The 13,179-nt window shown below is 48.3% G+C and overlaps 1 protein-coding gene across 1 annotated transcript; it reads left to right on the top strand.

Moving 5' to 3' along the window:
- The first annotated feature begins 1,146 nt into the window (after window positions 1–1,146).
- On the top strand, window positions 1,147–12,175 carry LOC134161354 (solute carrier family 2, facilitated glucose transporter member 3). The gene is made up of 10 exons (XM_062614078.1): window positions 1,147–1,318; window positions 4,169–4,264; window positions 5,555–5,715; window positions 5,999–6,239; window positions 6,425–6,587; window positions 7,218–7,405; window positions 7,758–7,862; window positions 8,262–8,363; window positions 8,609–8,812; window positions 9,324–12,175. Exons 1-10 carry the CDS (start codon window positions 1,304–1,306, stop codon window positions 9,537–9,539), a joined length of 1,491 nt encoding a protein of 496 aa, XP_062470062.1. The 5' UTR covers window positions 1,147–1,303; the 3' UTR covers window positions 9,540–12,175.
- The last annotated feature ends 1,004 nt before the right edge of the window (window positions 12,176–13,179 follow it).

Here is a 13,179-nt window from a genome sequence, read left to right as displayed (position 1 = left end):
CTCTTGTGATAGTCCCGGGAGTAGCTGGGGCAGGGTGTTATTTGGGGTCCTCCTCCTGCCATTGTTTCCCTGTGCTCCTTTGTGGGTGGGCAAACGAGCTTTTGTCACGTAGCCTAAACAAGGGGACTATGCAGGCTTCCCTTGCACCTCTATATAACTGTATTTATTTTTTTTTTCTGTTGGAATTAATATTTCAACAACATATAAATACCCGCGAAGGTAGTGAGGGAAAGCGTCAACCCCTTTTGACCGACAAAATAAACAGCGGGACTTAAATGAAAACGCGATCGCTCCTGGTGACTGAAGTGATGGCACTAGTCACCTTCAGAAGAAGGCATAAGTCTCCCCCCACTCTTGCCCACAGCCCGGCTCTGAGCTGTTGCCATTTTCTGAGGCCAAAACACTTGGCAGGTTCTTCATTCAGTGAAGACTTTTTATTGTCTGACAGAGATTTTGCCTGAGATTCAAAGCACTTCGGTACTCTGTAGAGGTTTGCAAGCGTTTGACCTGAAGGATGGGCACCAAATGAACGTGCGCAGCGCACACAGTAGTACAGTTTGATGGGAAGGGCTTAAGTTTGGGACTAAATAGAGCTGCGGGATCACAAGTTCAGCTTTGACCCTGTTGCTTTTAGCTTTGTAGGACAAAAATAGATATTTATACATATATCTATATACACATATAAAATCCCCCAAACCCAGTTCTCCGTGCCCGTGCCTCATTCCCATCTTCAGGAGCTGGGATGAGCATCCCTAAAGCACAGCATTTGGCTCCCTCCGCCCGTGCCGTTTACGCTGCTCTCGCTGCGCCGTCACTGCCGGCCTTGCTCTTCCAGCTGCGGTCGGTAGCAGCCGTGTCCCGCCGCTCCCACCACGCACAGCCCCGCACCCTGCCCCTCGCCACACGCATGAGGCACCGCAGGTGCCGAAGAGCGGTAACGGCTCCTCCGCGAAGCGCTGGGTCCTGCCTCCCGCCGCTGCCCACCATGGCAGCCGGGCTGCTCCGCACGCACGCCGGCGCACGGCCGCCGGCAGTTGCGGGCCAGGACGCGGTGCGAGCGCCGCGGGTGCTGGGAGGTGCCGGGGTGGGGTGGGGTGGGCTCTCGTGTGCGCGGTTTCCCAGGTGCTCCGGGGGTGCCCGAGCTCCGCCCTCCGCGCCTCCCACCACCCCTCGCACAACGGAGGCCTTAAATCAGCGGGTGCGGGCTGGGGAGAGGCGTGGGCTCGGAGCGTGGGCGCGGCCGGCTCCCCGTGCGGTCCGTTAGGTGGAGGAGCGGCAGCCGCTCAGCAGTCCGTTGCCGGCGATGGATGCTAAAAAGGTAGGTGAGGAAAGGAGCGCGGAGCTGTGCTGCCTTCTCTTCCTGCAGCCGCCGCTCGGCTCCCCTTCGGCGGAGGTGTGGGGAGGGAGCGATTCTGCCGCGGCTGGTCAGGATTCACCGCCGGGTGTCTGTCGGCCGTAGTGAAGATGGATGCCGGTGGTGGCGGCGGCGGCAGGGCGCCACGGCGGCTCTGGAGAGGGTGGATGGGCAAAAGCCCCGTCCGTGAGAGGGGGTTGGCCTGTTCGGGAGGGGCTGGTGCGGGTGGCAGGATGGATGTGTTCTCGTGCGTGTGGCCTGATAAATCCCCATGATGCCGGCATCCGTATCGACTGATCACGAGGCTTACTCTGCTGGCAGGGCAACGCTCGTTCGTCCCGGCGTTCATGATGCTAAAAGCAACGCGGGGATTACTGCTAACAGCGCTTTTATTTCTGTTGTATTTTTTTTTTGTGTGTGTGTGTGTGATGGTGGTATTTGCTTATAAAGGCATTTTCGAATTTCAAAAAGAAATAGGATGTCCTTTTCCCCCCTCTTTGGAGATCAGGGGCAGAGCTTTTGTTGGTGTCATCGCTCATCCGCAAACTACGAGCGAGGCGTGCGCCAGTGCAGTGAGCTAATGACTGCGTGTGTTTGAACGCATCACGGGAGAGAAGCGGGCAGGCATAGGGGGCGAGAGAGGGCAAATGCCTGGCAGGGTCCGGGGCGGGATGCCGGGGAATTACAGCCTCCCGGGGATGTCCGCGGCTCTCATCGCCATATTGACGGGGCTTGCGGGTAGCATGAGGAGGCAGAGGGAAGGAGAGGGCTTGATCAAGGTCGCTCAGAGGAGGGCTGAGAGGCCGCGGTAGTTGGGTTCAACAAGTTGCAACTGCTCGGAGGTTCCAGTGGAGGAGGGAGTGCTGGTGAGGAGCATGTCCTGGGTAATGAATACTGCTGATGCCTGTGGTTACAGGGGAGAGGTGGAGGTTTGAATTCCTTGGTGGTGTATAGACCTTAGCCTGAAGCTTTTGGATAGGATGGGTGTAGCTGTACTATTTATGAGCTTTCTGTTTGTCTTTTGGGAAGTGAGGTGCTTTCTGCAGTAACAAACGATCCATACATTAGATCATGGGCTGGCTCACTGGAGGGAATTGGTCAGGCCATGTGATGCCTACGTGGTAGGAGATGAATAGCAGGCAACAGCCCCGAGTATGAAAAAGGGTAGAACAACTAACCTCCTTATAGCTTATTTATGTACCATGTAGGTAAGGGGTACTATGGTCCCTGCTGCATCCAGAAGAAAAAGGCTGTGACCACTGCAAGCCGTGACAAAGCAGAGCCCTAGGGGGAAAGATGCTCTTATGTTGAGTCACTATGTTGAAGACCTGGAGAGCTGGGTTTTGTCCTCAACTGCTGTGCCTGCTGACTAGTGATGACCTGGCCTGGTGTCCTGAAAGTGCTTAGATAGCTTGATTTCCTTTTACAGGCATCCAGGGGCTTTGAAAGAGCTGTGGTTCTGTGCCAAATCGGCTTGAGACAAAAAATGATGGGAGTGGGCCTTACCATTGGGAATCATCTGCCTGCCCCCTGCAAGAAAAGGCTTTTGTCCCCTTTGTTTCCATCACTAACCTTATCAGAGGGAGAGCCCGAGACATTTAATGATGTGGGTGGGGGAAAGCAAGCCTGAGAGTAATTTCCCCAGTTGCTGTTTACTGGGGCCTAACTTGTAGCTGCGTGATGGTTGTGCAGGCCAGAAGAGCTGGCTTGACTTGCAGGATTGGTAAAGGAGGCATGAGCACTGGCAGAAGGCTATTTATTGTACAAGATTTTGGTCTCTCTTGGGAGCCACTGCTCCTAGAGCTGGAAGAGAGACTCAAAGAGCTGTGACAGCAGACCCCTCTGCCAGCCATAGGACAATAACTGGGGAGCCTTGGAAAATGGACTGTCAATATTTTTGGCAAAGCCTTCCAATCCCTCCTGAGAAACACGATCTTTCCAAGTTGTGCCAACTCCTGAGTCACCTGCTCCCCTACGCCTTCCTAGCAGAGAGCCAGCTCAAATGCCAGAAGCTTTAAAAACGTAGGAAATGTCAGATGCTTTTCACTGACACTCAGTTTTCTTGCTCTGTGGTGCTTAAGAAGTTGGACCTTTATGCTTCCTCTATAGCTCTGAGGGCTCAGTGGGATTTCACTTTGCTAAACAGAGGTTCACATATGCTCAAATTCCAGGGACTGTGCTTCATTTAAAATGCCAAGTATTGCTCCAGCTTCAAGAAAAACAAACGGCGAGGCTGGCACCAAGTGCTGCCACCTCTGTGAGGCAGGCTGCTGTGCCAGGTGCCCTGGGGCAGGGCTGGGAAGCTCTAGCCTGCAGAAGGAAGGCCTGTTGCTGAAGAGTGCATGTTTTAACTATTAGGAGTGACTGCCAGTACAGCTCATGGGCAGATCAGAGACTCAATTTATGGGAACTTGTCAGCTGGCAGGGGAAGAGTTAGACCCTTGTTTCATGACATGCCAGAGATCAGCAAAAGCTTTTCGTAAAGCAGATCAACCCAAAATAACAGCCACTGGTGTTATTCATTGCTAATGAGCTGAGAATAGCTGATGAAGGTCAGGAGGATAAAAGGGAGGTCCTGACAGGCCCGGACTCTTCTGGTTACAGAGCTTTTTCCTGCTATACAGTTGCATCTCCCTTTCCAGGGTCTCTGGTACCCACCCTTGCTGGATTAAAGTCCATTCCTTGCTGTTGGTGCACTTGCACATGCCATCTATGAGCTGAAGCTGCTGTTCATGCCGAAGAGAAACTCGGGTCATGTAGAAAGCATGATTAAACAAATTAATAAAACAATTATTTTCTCTCCCCTTTCCACAGAAAATCACAGTACCCCTTGTCTATGCAGTTACCATTGCTGCCATTGGATCTCTCCAGTTTGGGTACAACACTGGTGTCATCAATGCTCCTGAGAAGGTGAGAGGGGAGATGTAGAAAGGACTAAAGTTGCCTCCTAAGCAGCTAATAATTTGATTCTGGTTTATGAAGTCAGGAAGACGTTCAAAGCCTTCTCAGCTACAACAATGAACAGGAAGGGAAAAGCCTGTGGGAGGAGAGAGCAAGCAGAGACGTTTATCCTTTTAAATAGGAGTACAGAGGGGGCAGGAGGGCTCCATTTGCCATTTCCTGCTAGGCTATATTAGGTGTGTGGAGGAATGTGAGCCGCTTCAGTTTTAAGTTGGAACAAAGCAGCCATGGCAGAAAGAACTGTAAAGAGAGCATACAGAAGACAGTTGAGGGTTGGTAGGGATTACAGTTCTAGTTTAGTTTATCTCAGGGACCATCTCAGGCTTCTTTCTTTTGTTTATTCATTCCTTGTGTTAAGTGTAGATTCAGCGCTTGTAGAAGGGTTGCGACTTGCACACACTGACCAAATCGTCTCATGACTTCAGTCTAAGAAAGAAGAGATGAAGAAAATGAGAAATGTGGTTTTCTTGTGACTGTAAGATGGTTCCTCTCTCTCTCTCTCTCAGGAACTGAGTCACCAGTACCGCATCCACCCTGTCTCCGGGAATAGATGTCACATCACCGGGGGGTGGGTGGCTGGGGGGTCCTCCCTAGCTAATGTCCTGCTGCCATCTGCTGGGGACAGGCACTGAGGCCTTGCTGCCCTCAGCCCTTGCAGAATTGATCTCATTATCAAAAAGGATGCTTTGAAAATCAGCAACATGGCCCTGTCACATCCCCGTGGGACAATGTAGGATTGTTTTACATAAGGCTGCAGTTTTTCAGGCTTACCTCGGTGAAACATTCTTAAACTGTTTCCATACCAGAAAGCCTGTCTGCTGCCAGAGTTCTGTTATTGCCATAAATGTTCCCTTATAATCCCTGGTCATGTTTTCATGCTCCTCCTCACTCCCAGCTGTCTTGCACCCCCTCCCAAACACCACCAGTGACTCATGTAATCCAGAAACATTCAGCAGATAAGCCTGTTTTCCTTAATAAAGGCTGCCCCCTCCCCAAGTCAGTGTTCCCCATCATACTGTCTACTGAGCTTCTGAATGAAAGTTCCTCTTTCTGCTCCTTGATCTTCCCCTTGTATGACTTGTTGCTGCCTACTGAAGTTTTAGGGTCTATCCTTGCTGCTTGCTTCCATGCAAAGAGAAGGAAGACCTCAGCAGTAATCTCTCCTCCTCCCCCCACATCCCCAGTGCAAAATGCCTCCCACTGGATTGTAACTCTGTCCTCACCTGGTTTCTATTGCAGATCATCCGGGGCTTCTTCAACGGAACCCTGTCAGAACGGAGTGGGAAGCCTCCTTCCCCAGAGCTCCTCACCTCTCTCTGGTCTCTTTCTGTGGCCATCTTCTCAGTAGGAGGCATGATCGGCTCCTTCTCAGTCAGCCTGTTTGTCAACAGATTTGGCAGGTAAGTTGGGACCAGGGATCCAAGCCATTGGGGAATCTTTCCCTTCTACAGTGAAGTGTTGGGAGGAAGAGGGCAGACCTTAGAGACAAGGAAGAAAAAAGAATGTGGGCTGCAAAAAGAAAGGGTTGCAGGCCAAGAGAGTTGCTGAATGGGAATTACTCTGTTCTCCTTCTACCCCTGAGATAAGGGACAGGGTCATGGGTAGGTTTACCCACCTCCCAGTGATTTTGTTTCCCTACTGTATCACCAGTTTAAGCTCAGTCTTGACATCTTTACCCTGCAGGAGGAACTCTATGTTATTGGTGAACATCTTGGCCTTTGTTGGTGGTACTTCTATGGCCTTCTCCAAGATGGCAAAGGCAGTGGAGATGCTGATTATTGGCCGCTTTGTTATTGGTATCTTCTGTGGTCTCTGCACTGGCTTTGTGCCCATGTACATCAGTGAGGTCTCGCCCACCAGCCTCCGTGGAGCCTTTGGCACCCTCAACCAGCTGGGCATTGTGGTGGGCATCCTGGTGGCCCAGGTAGGCTTGACATAACCTGTTCTGCTTCCCTCAGGGGAGAGGAGGAGGGGTGGGTGGGAGGGGAGGTGGGCTGTGCTTGCCATCAGGTGTGATGTGTGGTCCTGTCATACTCGCTGGTGTGGGGGTGAGGAGCTGCATTTCACTGTTTCACTCCAATCACTATTTCTCTCCAATTCTTGGTGTAGATCTTTGGGCTGGAGGAAATCATGGGGACAGAACTACTTTGGCCACTGCTTTTGGGGTTCACGGTCCTCCCAGCGCTTCTGCAGTGTGTGGCTCTTCTTTTCTGCCCTGAGAGTCCCCGCTTCCTATTGATCAACAAGATGGAGGAGGAGAAAGCTCAAGCAGGTAAGAGCTCAACTCTGAAGGGGTAGGGCTGTATTCTGGCTCCCAGCCTGCACTGAACTTGAGTGGGAGGCTAGGACTGGCTCTGGAGCCCGTGATGGATCAGGGTGTGACTTCTGGAAGGCACCAGGCCTGGCCTACACTCCCATCCTTTGGGTTGCACCAGCGCCAGAAAGTGTGGGAAACCTGGCATCTTAACAGACACTTCAGGTGGGACTGAGGCATGAGGAGTGGCACCTGGCCTGGTGGGATGTAGCAGGGCCTTCTTCAGCTCTCTCAGATCCTTCTCAAAGGCTGATACTTAACAAGGAGCTTGGAGGGTGTTTCCTCTCCTACCACAGAGGGCTGGAGTCAGTTCTAGCAAGTGTGTGAACAGAACTGGGGATCAGATGTAAGTTGGAGATCAAGCAGCATGAGCAGGGCTTGATTTCCATGCTGATCACAGCATCCTGGCCTCTGTCTGGGTTGAAAAGGTGAGCAAGGCTGCAGGTAGAGCTTCAGTCTTTCCCACATAGCAGGCCCAAGCACTGACTAGCAGGTGCTCCAGTATTCCCAGTGTGCCCTCCGAAATAGCAGGATGGGGACTTACTGGCTGTAGGTGTGTTGTACATGGCTTTTGATTCGTCCCTCCAGTTCTTCAGAAGCTCCGTGGTACACAAGATGTGTCTCAAGACATCCAGGAGATGAAAGAAGAGAGTGCCAAAATGTCCCAGGAAAAGAAAGCAACTGTGCCAGAGCTCTTCCGTTCTCCAAGCTATCGTCAAGCCATTATCATCGCCATCATGCTGCAGCTCTCCCAACAGCTCTCAGGCATCAATGCTGTGAGTTATTTTCCTGTCCCGTCTGCTGGGCCTCTCTTATCTCTGGCTTCACTTGCACTTGCTGCTAATGTTGAGAGATCTGTTCTTCCAGAAACCTCTTTGTGCCTTGTCTGGAGGTCACTGTTTTGTGATAGTGCAGAGATTGCTAAGGTGGAGATTATATTTGCTTTCACTTTTGCCTTGCACCCCCTGTCAAGACATTGCAGCCTTTCACCAAATGAATTAACTTTGACTGGAAGCATCCTGTTTCATGCTGTGGAGTGCTTAACAACTCCCTGTTGGGCAGAGAATGAGGGATATGCGCCCAAAACATGGAATTGTGACACTGTCCAACTTTTGCTTCTCTTCCCAGGTATTCTATTATTCTACAGGGATTTTTGAAAGAGCTGGTATCACACAGCCTGTGTATGCCACTATTGGAGCTGGTGTCGTAAACACAGTCTTCACTGTTGTGTCGGTAAGTGGAACAAGGCCTTATGGTAAGAGGTAACTTGTCTGCCTGGGCATTTTTGGGAGATGGGACTGAAGACAAATAGCCAGGCTGTGGCCTATAAGACCAAAGAAAAGAATGCATTAAAAGCATTGTGAGAGGAGGGGAGAAAGAGGTATTGCTACCCTTCTAGAAGAAAGGGAGAGTGAAAAGGAGTGCATGGGGATGACAGAAGGCAAGAACCAGGGAGGAAATACTTTGTGACAAAGATGGTGCAGCCTGGTGACCTGCACTGAGATTGCCACTGGCACTGAGGGCTACAGGCAGATAAAGGGAAGAGGAGCAGGGCATGCTGAGCAAGGGAGCCTCATCTGCTCTTATGGATTTGTTTGTGTTTTGTTTTTTATCTCCTCCTGCCATTTCCAGCTGTTCCTGGTGGAGCGTGCGGGGCGCAGGACTCTTCATTTAATTGGCTTGGGTGGCATGGCTGTGTGTGCTGCTGTTATGACCATCGCTTTAGCTCTGAAGGTAAGTAATCGTGTTCATGTCCAGGTTGACCTCAGCTGGGGACCTATGAGATTACATATCTGCTTTGGCCTGTAATTCTGTCCTGTGGGCAGGTACACCTGGGGTTAGAGCTGAGTGTGCAGTGGAAAGTGCAACTTCCTAACTGTGCTTACAGTGCAGCTGAGAAAGTTGTGACACTAGAGATGGCATTGTGCTCTGCCATGTTTGTCTCGAATTGCAGCTGATCACTTTTTATTCCCTTACAGGACGCTGTGGGATGGATCAGATACATCAGCATTATTGCCACTTTTGGCTTTGTGGCTCTTTTTGAGATTGGCCCTGGCCCTATCCCATGGTTCATTGTGGCAGAACTCTTCAGCCAGGGCCCACGGCCTGCAGCCATGGCAGTGGCCGGTTGTTCCAACTGGACTTCCAATTTCTTGGTGGGAATGCTTTTTCCCTATGCAGAGGTAAGGACCCAGTTTGCAAAACATAGTGCTGCAGCATTGGAATAGTTGTCCAGAGAGGCAGTACAATCTCTGTCCTTGGAGACTTAAAAAGATGATTACATGACCCCTAACCTGATCTCTTCTTGAAGTTGTCCCTACTTTGAGCAGAAGATTGGTCAGTGTTCCCTAGGTCCCCGATTCTGTGTTCTGATTGTTACTGAAGGTTGAGTGGGATGGCTCATCTTATATTCTACCGTCTTAACTGCTTGTGGCTTCCAAATGGTTAAGAAGGCTCTTACAACTATCACATCAAGGCTTTCCCTTTAAAAGACTAAATTTTGATCACCCCCAGGAACATTAAAGCATTTCAGAAGTCCAGGAGAACCCGATTTCATTTTGATAAATGCTGTGTTGACCAAAAAGCCAGTGAGGGCATTGATGAAAGGTGCTGTAATTTTGGCCTGTTAACAGCAAATGTATTTAGGCTTATGAGCTTTTCAAATTAAAACCTCTCAATTTGTCCTCCCTGCAGAAACTGTGTGGCCCCTATGTCTTCCTCATCTTCCTTGTTTTCCTGGTCATCTTCTTTATCTTCACATTCTTCAAAGTGCCGGAGACCAAGGGCAGGACTTTTGAAGATATCTCCAGGGGCTTTGAAGGACGAGCAGAAGCCAGCCCCTCTTCACCTGTAGAGAAGAACCCCATGGTGGAGCTGAACAGCATGCAACCTAACAAACAAGTTGCCTGAGATTCATGACGCACCCCTTCTTTGACTCTTACATGCTTTAAAGAGTCACAAAAGGAATTGGCAAAGAGAACCATGAGAACTGGGACATTAACAACCTCCCCCCCCCTTCAGTTGCTGCTATTTTCTTCTTTGTGCCCATATACCCACCTATTCTGCCAGGCTTACAAGCATTAAGCAAAGCTGATGTTGGTGGTCCCATTTTCAAGTACTGGAAGGCACCTGGCACTTGGAAAAATAATTTCATCTTCCCTGTCACAAACACTGGGGGAGCAGAGAAGAGCTGGCGATATTTTTTTTTGCTTTTCTCACCTTTAATTGCTATTTGGGGTTAATACTTACGCACGCAGTGACCATTATATATTTGAATCTAATTCCTATTTTTTTAGTGAGTTGAAGTGAGCCACTAAGCAGGTCCCTGGCCCTTTGAGTCTACTGTGTGTGTGTGTGTGTGTGTGTGTGTGCGCGCGCAGTGTTACACTGGAATTTAACAAGCCTACCAAAAAGCCATCTACTTGCTTTTTCCTATCCAGTGTGCACTTTTTTTCAGCCTCAGGAAAAAGGGGACCAAGTTACATGCATATTTTTCCTGCTCTTTTATTTTTTCTTTTCTGTATAGACAGACTGAAAGCATACTTAAGTTTATTTATTTGTATGTCACTTTGTAAATATTTTATTTTTTTAAATGGTGTACAAAAGTGTACAGATACTGAAATTGAAGATGTTTAAGAGAAATAGCTAATCTAACAAGATGCTGTAGACTTGAGGTGCAGTAAGACTGAATGAGAAATGTGGTACTAAACAGGAAATTGGGCATTTTGGATGGTATGGACAACAGCCAGTTCTGCACATAACACTGACATGGTATTTGTGCCCTCTGGAAGGAAATGCAAGAGATTGCGTACTAGCAGGAAGAGGTATGTTTGTCTACTGAAATCTGTTCATTGGGATTTTTTTGGGTGGCAATTTTAAATACCGTTTCCAAGTCTTGGTTGGAAAGTGATATCGCAGCAAATTAATTTTATTAGTTTAGTTTATATTTTAAGTCATGGTTAAGCATAGTTTATATTTTAAGTCATGGTTAAGCATTTTATGGGGTGATTGAGAGTGCTGATTGCAAACCTGACAGTAACTTTTCCTCAGTTCTTAATTTTTATTTTCTTTTTGCTTCTCTGCTGTATTCTAGCAGGTCAGAAGGTCTGAAAATTGCAAATTGTTACTTAAAGGGGTCTGAGGATAAAACTTACTTTTCAAAGTTGTGTTTTCTTACCAGTTGTTGATCTAAGTATTAAACAGAGGCATGGGTAGCATCGACCCTTCTGGACATAGGCATGGTCAGTTATAGCATGTGTAAGCTCATAAAGGTAGAGATGCAGAACTGGAGACCAAAGCTATTGGAACTTACTAGCTCATCAGTGTGGAAGGTCTGTAGTGTTAAGTCCACTGGTTGATTGCAGGCTAAGCGATTTTGCCCCATATGGCCTCTCTGGAAGACCTGCATGATGTTGTGATCCACCCACCAGTGTACAGTGTGCTGCGTAGATGTGTACTGCTCTGTAAAAGTGCCTCTGTTTTAAAGAGGGATATGGCAGATGGTAACTGTACGTTGGTAAATATTGGTGTCTCTGCTTGTTCTACTGCTAGGCAATTGAGTATGTATTCACCTACCCTTGCTGCCAGGCTAGCACAGTTCAGTTAAGGAAAGCAGAAAGTGGCACCTATGGTATACTTGCAGTCAAGGGGTGGGAGCTTTCCCTTTGTTACTGCAGTGTTCTGTCAAGAGAGACTCCAGGTCCATGTCTGTCCAGACCTGCACAAGCTGGCTAAAGGTAGCACAGAGGTGGGCCAATTTAAACTCTGGCTCCAGGATCATCTGCTTTTTCAGACCTGATGAAACTCAAGTCTACCTGCAACCTCATGGTGGAGTTCATTGGATATCGTAGGAGAGGCAGGCCCATGGATTCTGAGGTGGGTGAAAGGAAGAAAGGCTCAGAAGGGCAGGAACAATAGCAAAATTGTAGTAGTGTGGCTAAACCAAGCTTTCTTGAAAACATACTGCTTCAGAGTAGGTCAGAGAGATAAATACATTGATGTGTATTTTGGGGGTGTGTATCTGGCATTTTTTCAGTAAGTAGTGATGATGCTTCTACCCTCCTTAATGAGAAAGGGTTGCAAAGATCAGTATATTTTCTGCTGTAAAATATTTCCTGTGATTTCACTTGAAATACTCCAGCTTTGCACAGTGCAGCCCTATTACATCCTCTTTCTCCTAGCTTTCTATTAGGCTTCTGTGCCAGATACTCAATCTTGGAAGTATTACATATGACTTCTTTCCCAACTTTCATAGTTCTCCATACAGACTTATGTGCCCTTCCTGTGACCTGCCAACACTTCCAGACATAAGATTTCTATATGGGCATCTATATGTTAGGAAACTCCCCCTACAGCTGTGCATAAGAGCATTCCATACTTTGCATCAGAGATGTATGTTGGCTTGGACTGAAAAGCTTAGGTCTTTCTCACATGATATCTCTTTGTTATTTTCTTTTTCTGTAACAGCATTGTGAATATTTCTGATGGGTTTTATATGCTTATGAATGTGGTTGTTTCCTGTTTTTAAAATAAAAACTATAGAATTATTTGGTTTGGATTTTACCTTTACCCTATAGTTCTTCTGTTTCCTACTCCTTTATCACAGTGTCAGTATGTCCTGGAATGCCTCCAACTTGTCCATGCATGTCACCTTCATAAGTTCCTTTACTGTTATTCCTTAGGAGTTTTTACACTTAAAAGATGTGCTTCTCTGGCTTTTGTTTGCGTCTAAATCACTTCCCAGTATTTCTTGGTAATAGAAGTGGCTGGAAGTTAGGAATCCTGCCCAGAGTTTAACACCCAAGGCTTCTGCCCCTGTCCACTTCCAAGAGCCGTCTAGAACTTTTCTGCCATGAAGGTGAAGAGGGGCCTATTCCCCTTTGTAAATGACACATTGTTCCCTCTGTTTGGTAAATGGCATTAATAATCATCCTTGAAAATCTTGCCTGGGTACACTCAGTACTGGGTGTCTGAAGGGAGAAGGGTGGTAAATTGGAAATCTCACTGCATGGAGCAAGGCCAGTCCCCAGGATTGCTCCCTTACCTTAGGGGCTGTGACATTTCTGTCCCGCCGGCAGGTCTGTGGGGTGCTCTTGCCCAGGTACTCCTCTCTTGCCTGAGGAGTACTGTGCTCCCACCTATTGCTGTGAGGCAACAAGCTCTTGTTCTAGTGCACTCCTTTTCCTTTCCTACAGCCATCTTACAAGCCCAAGGAGTCTGTACCTGTGTTCTGCAGGCAGAAACTGAGAACAGCTCATCAAAAAGTAAAGAGGTAAAATATCCTTCAGAGGAAGAGGATGGATGGAAGCGAGAGGAAGGAAAGATGACAGAATCCTAAGTACCCTAGAGGAAGAATCGAATCAATACAACCGCAGGGTCAGCAGACTGTGTTAAAGCAACCAGGAAACAGTAGGGCATAATGTAAAGTCTGAAAAAGTTTAGCATAACATGGAGCCAGTACTGGCTTGCTGGCACTACTGACTGCTGCCTGTTCTTAGCTTACGCCTGTGTTTTGCAAAGTTTGCTGTGCAACCAACCTTGGAGCTGGGGA

The sequence above is a fragment of the Pezoporus occidentalis genome, unplaced genomic scaffold, assembly GCF_034315485.1.
Source record: "Pezoporus occidentalis ecotype Australia unplaced genomic scaffold, CSIRO_AGI_Poc_V1 ctg172, whole genome shotgun sequence".
NCBI classification, from domain to species: domain Eukaryota; kingdom Metazoa; phylum Chordata; class Aves; order Psittaciformes; family Psittacidae; genus Pezoporus; species Pezoporus occidentalis.
This window is presented reverse-complemented; position numbering and strand designations above follow the sequence as displayed.

Excerpts from the sequence above, each read along its gene's own strand:
- LOC134161354 (XM_062614078.1), top strand. Across the intron at positions 5,716-5,998 it reads TTTGTCAACAGATTTGGCAG|GAGGAACTCTATGTTATTGG; the intron begins GTAAGTTGGGAC and ends TTTACCCTGCAG. Across the intron at positions 6,240-6,424 it reads TGGGCATCCTGGTGGCCCAG|ATCTTTGGGCTGGAGGAAAT; the intron begins GTAGGCTTGACA and ends TTCTTGGTGTAG.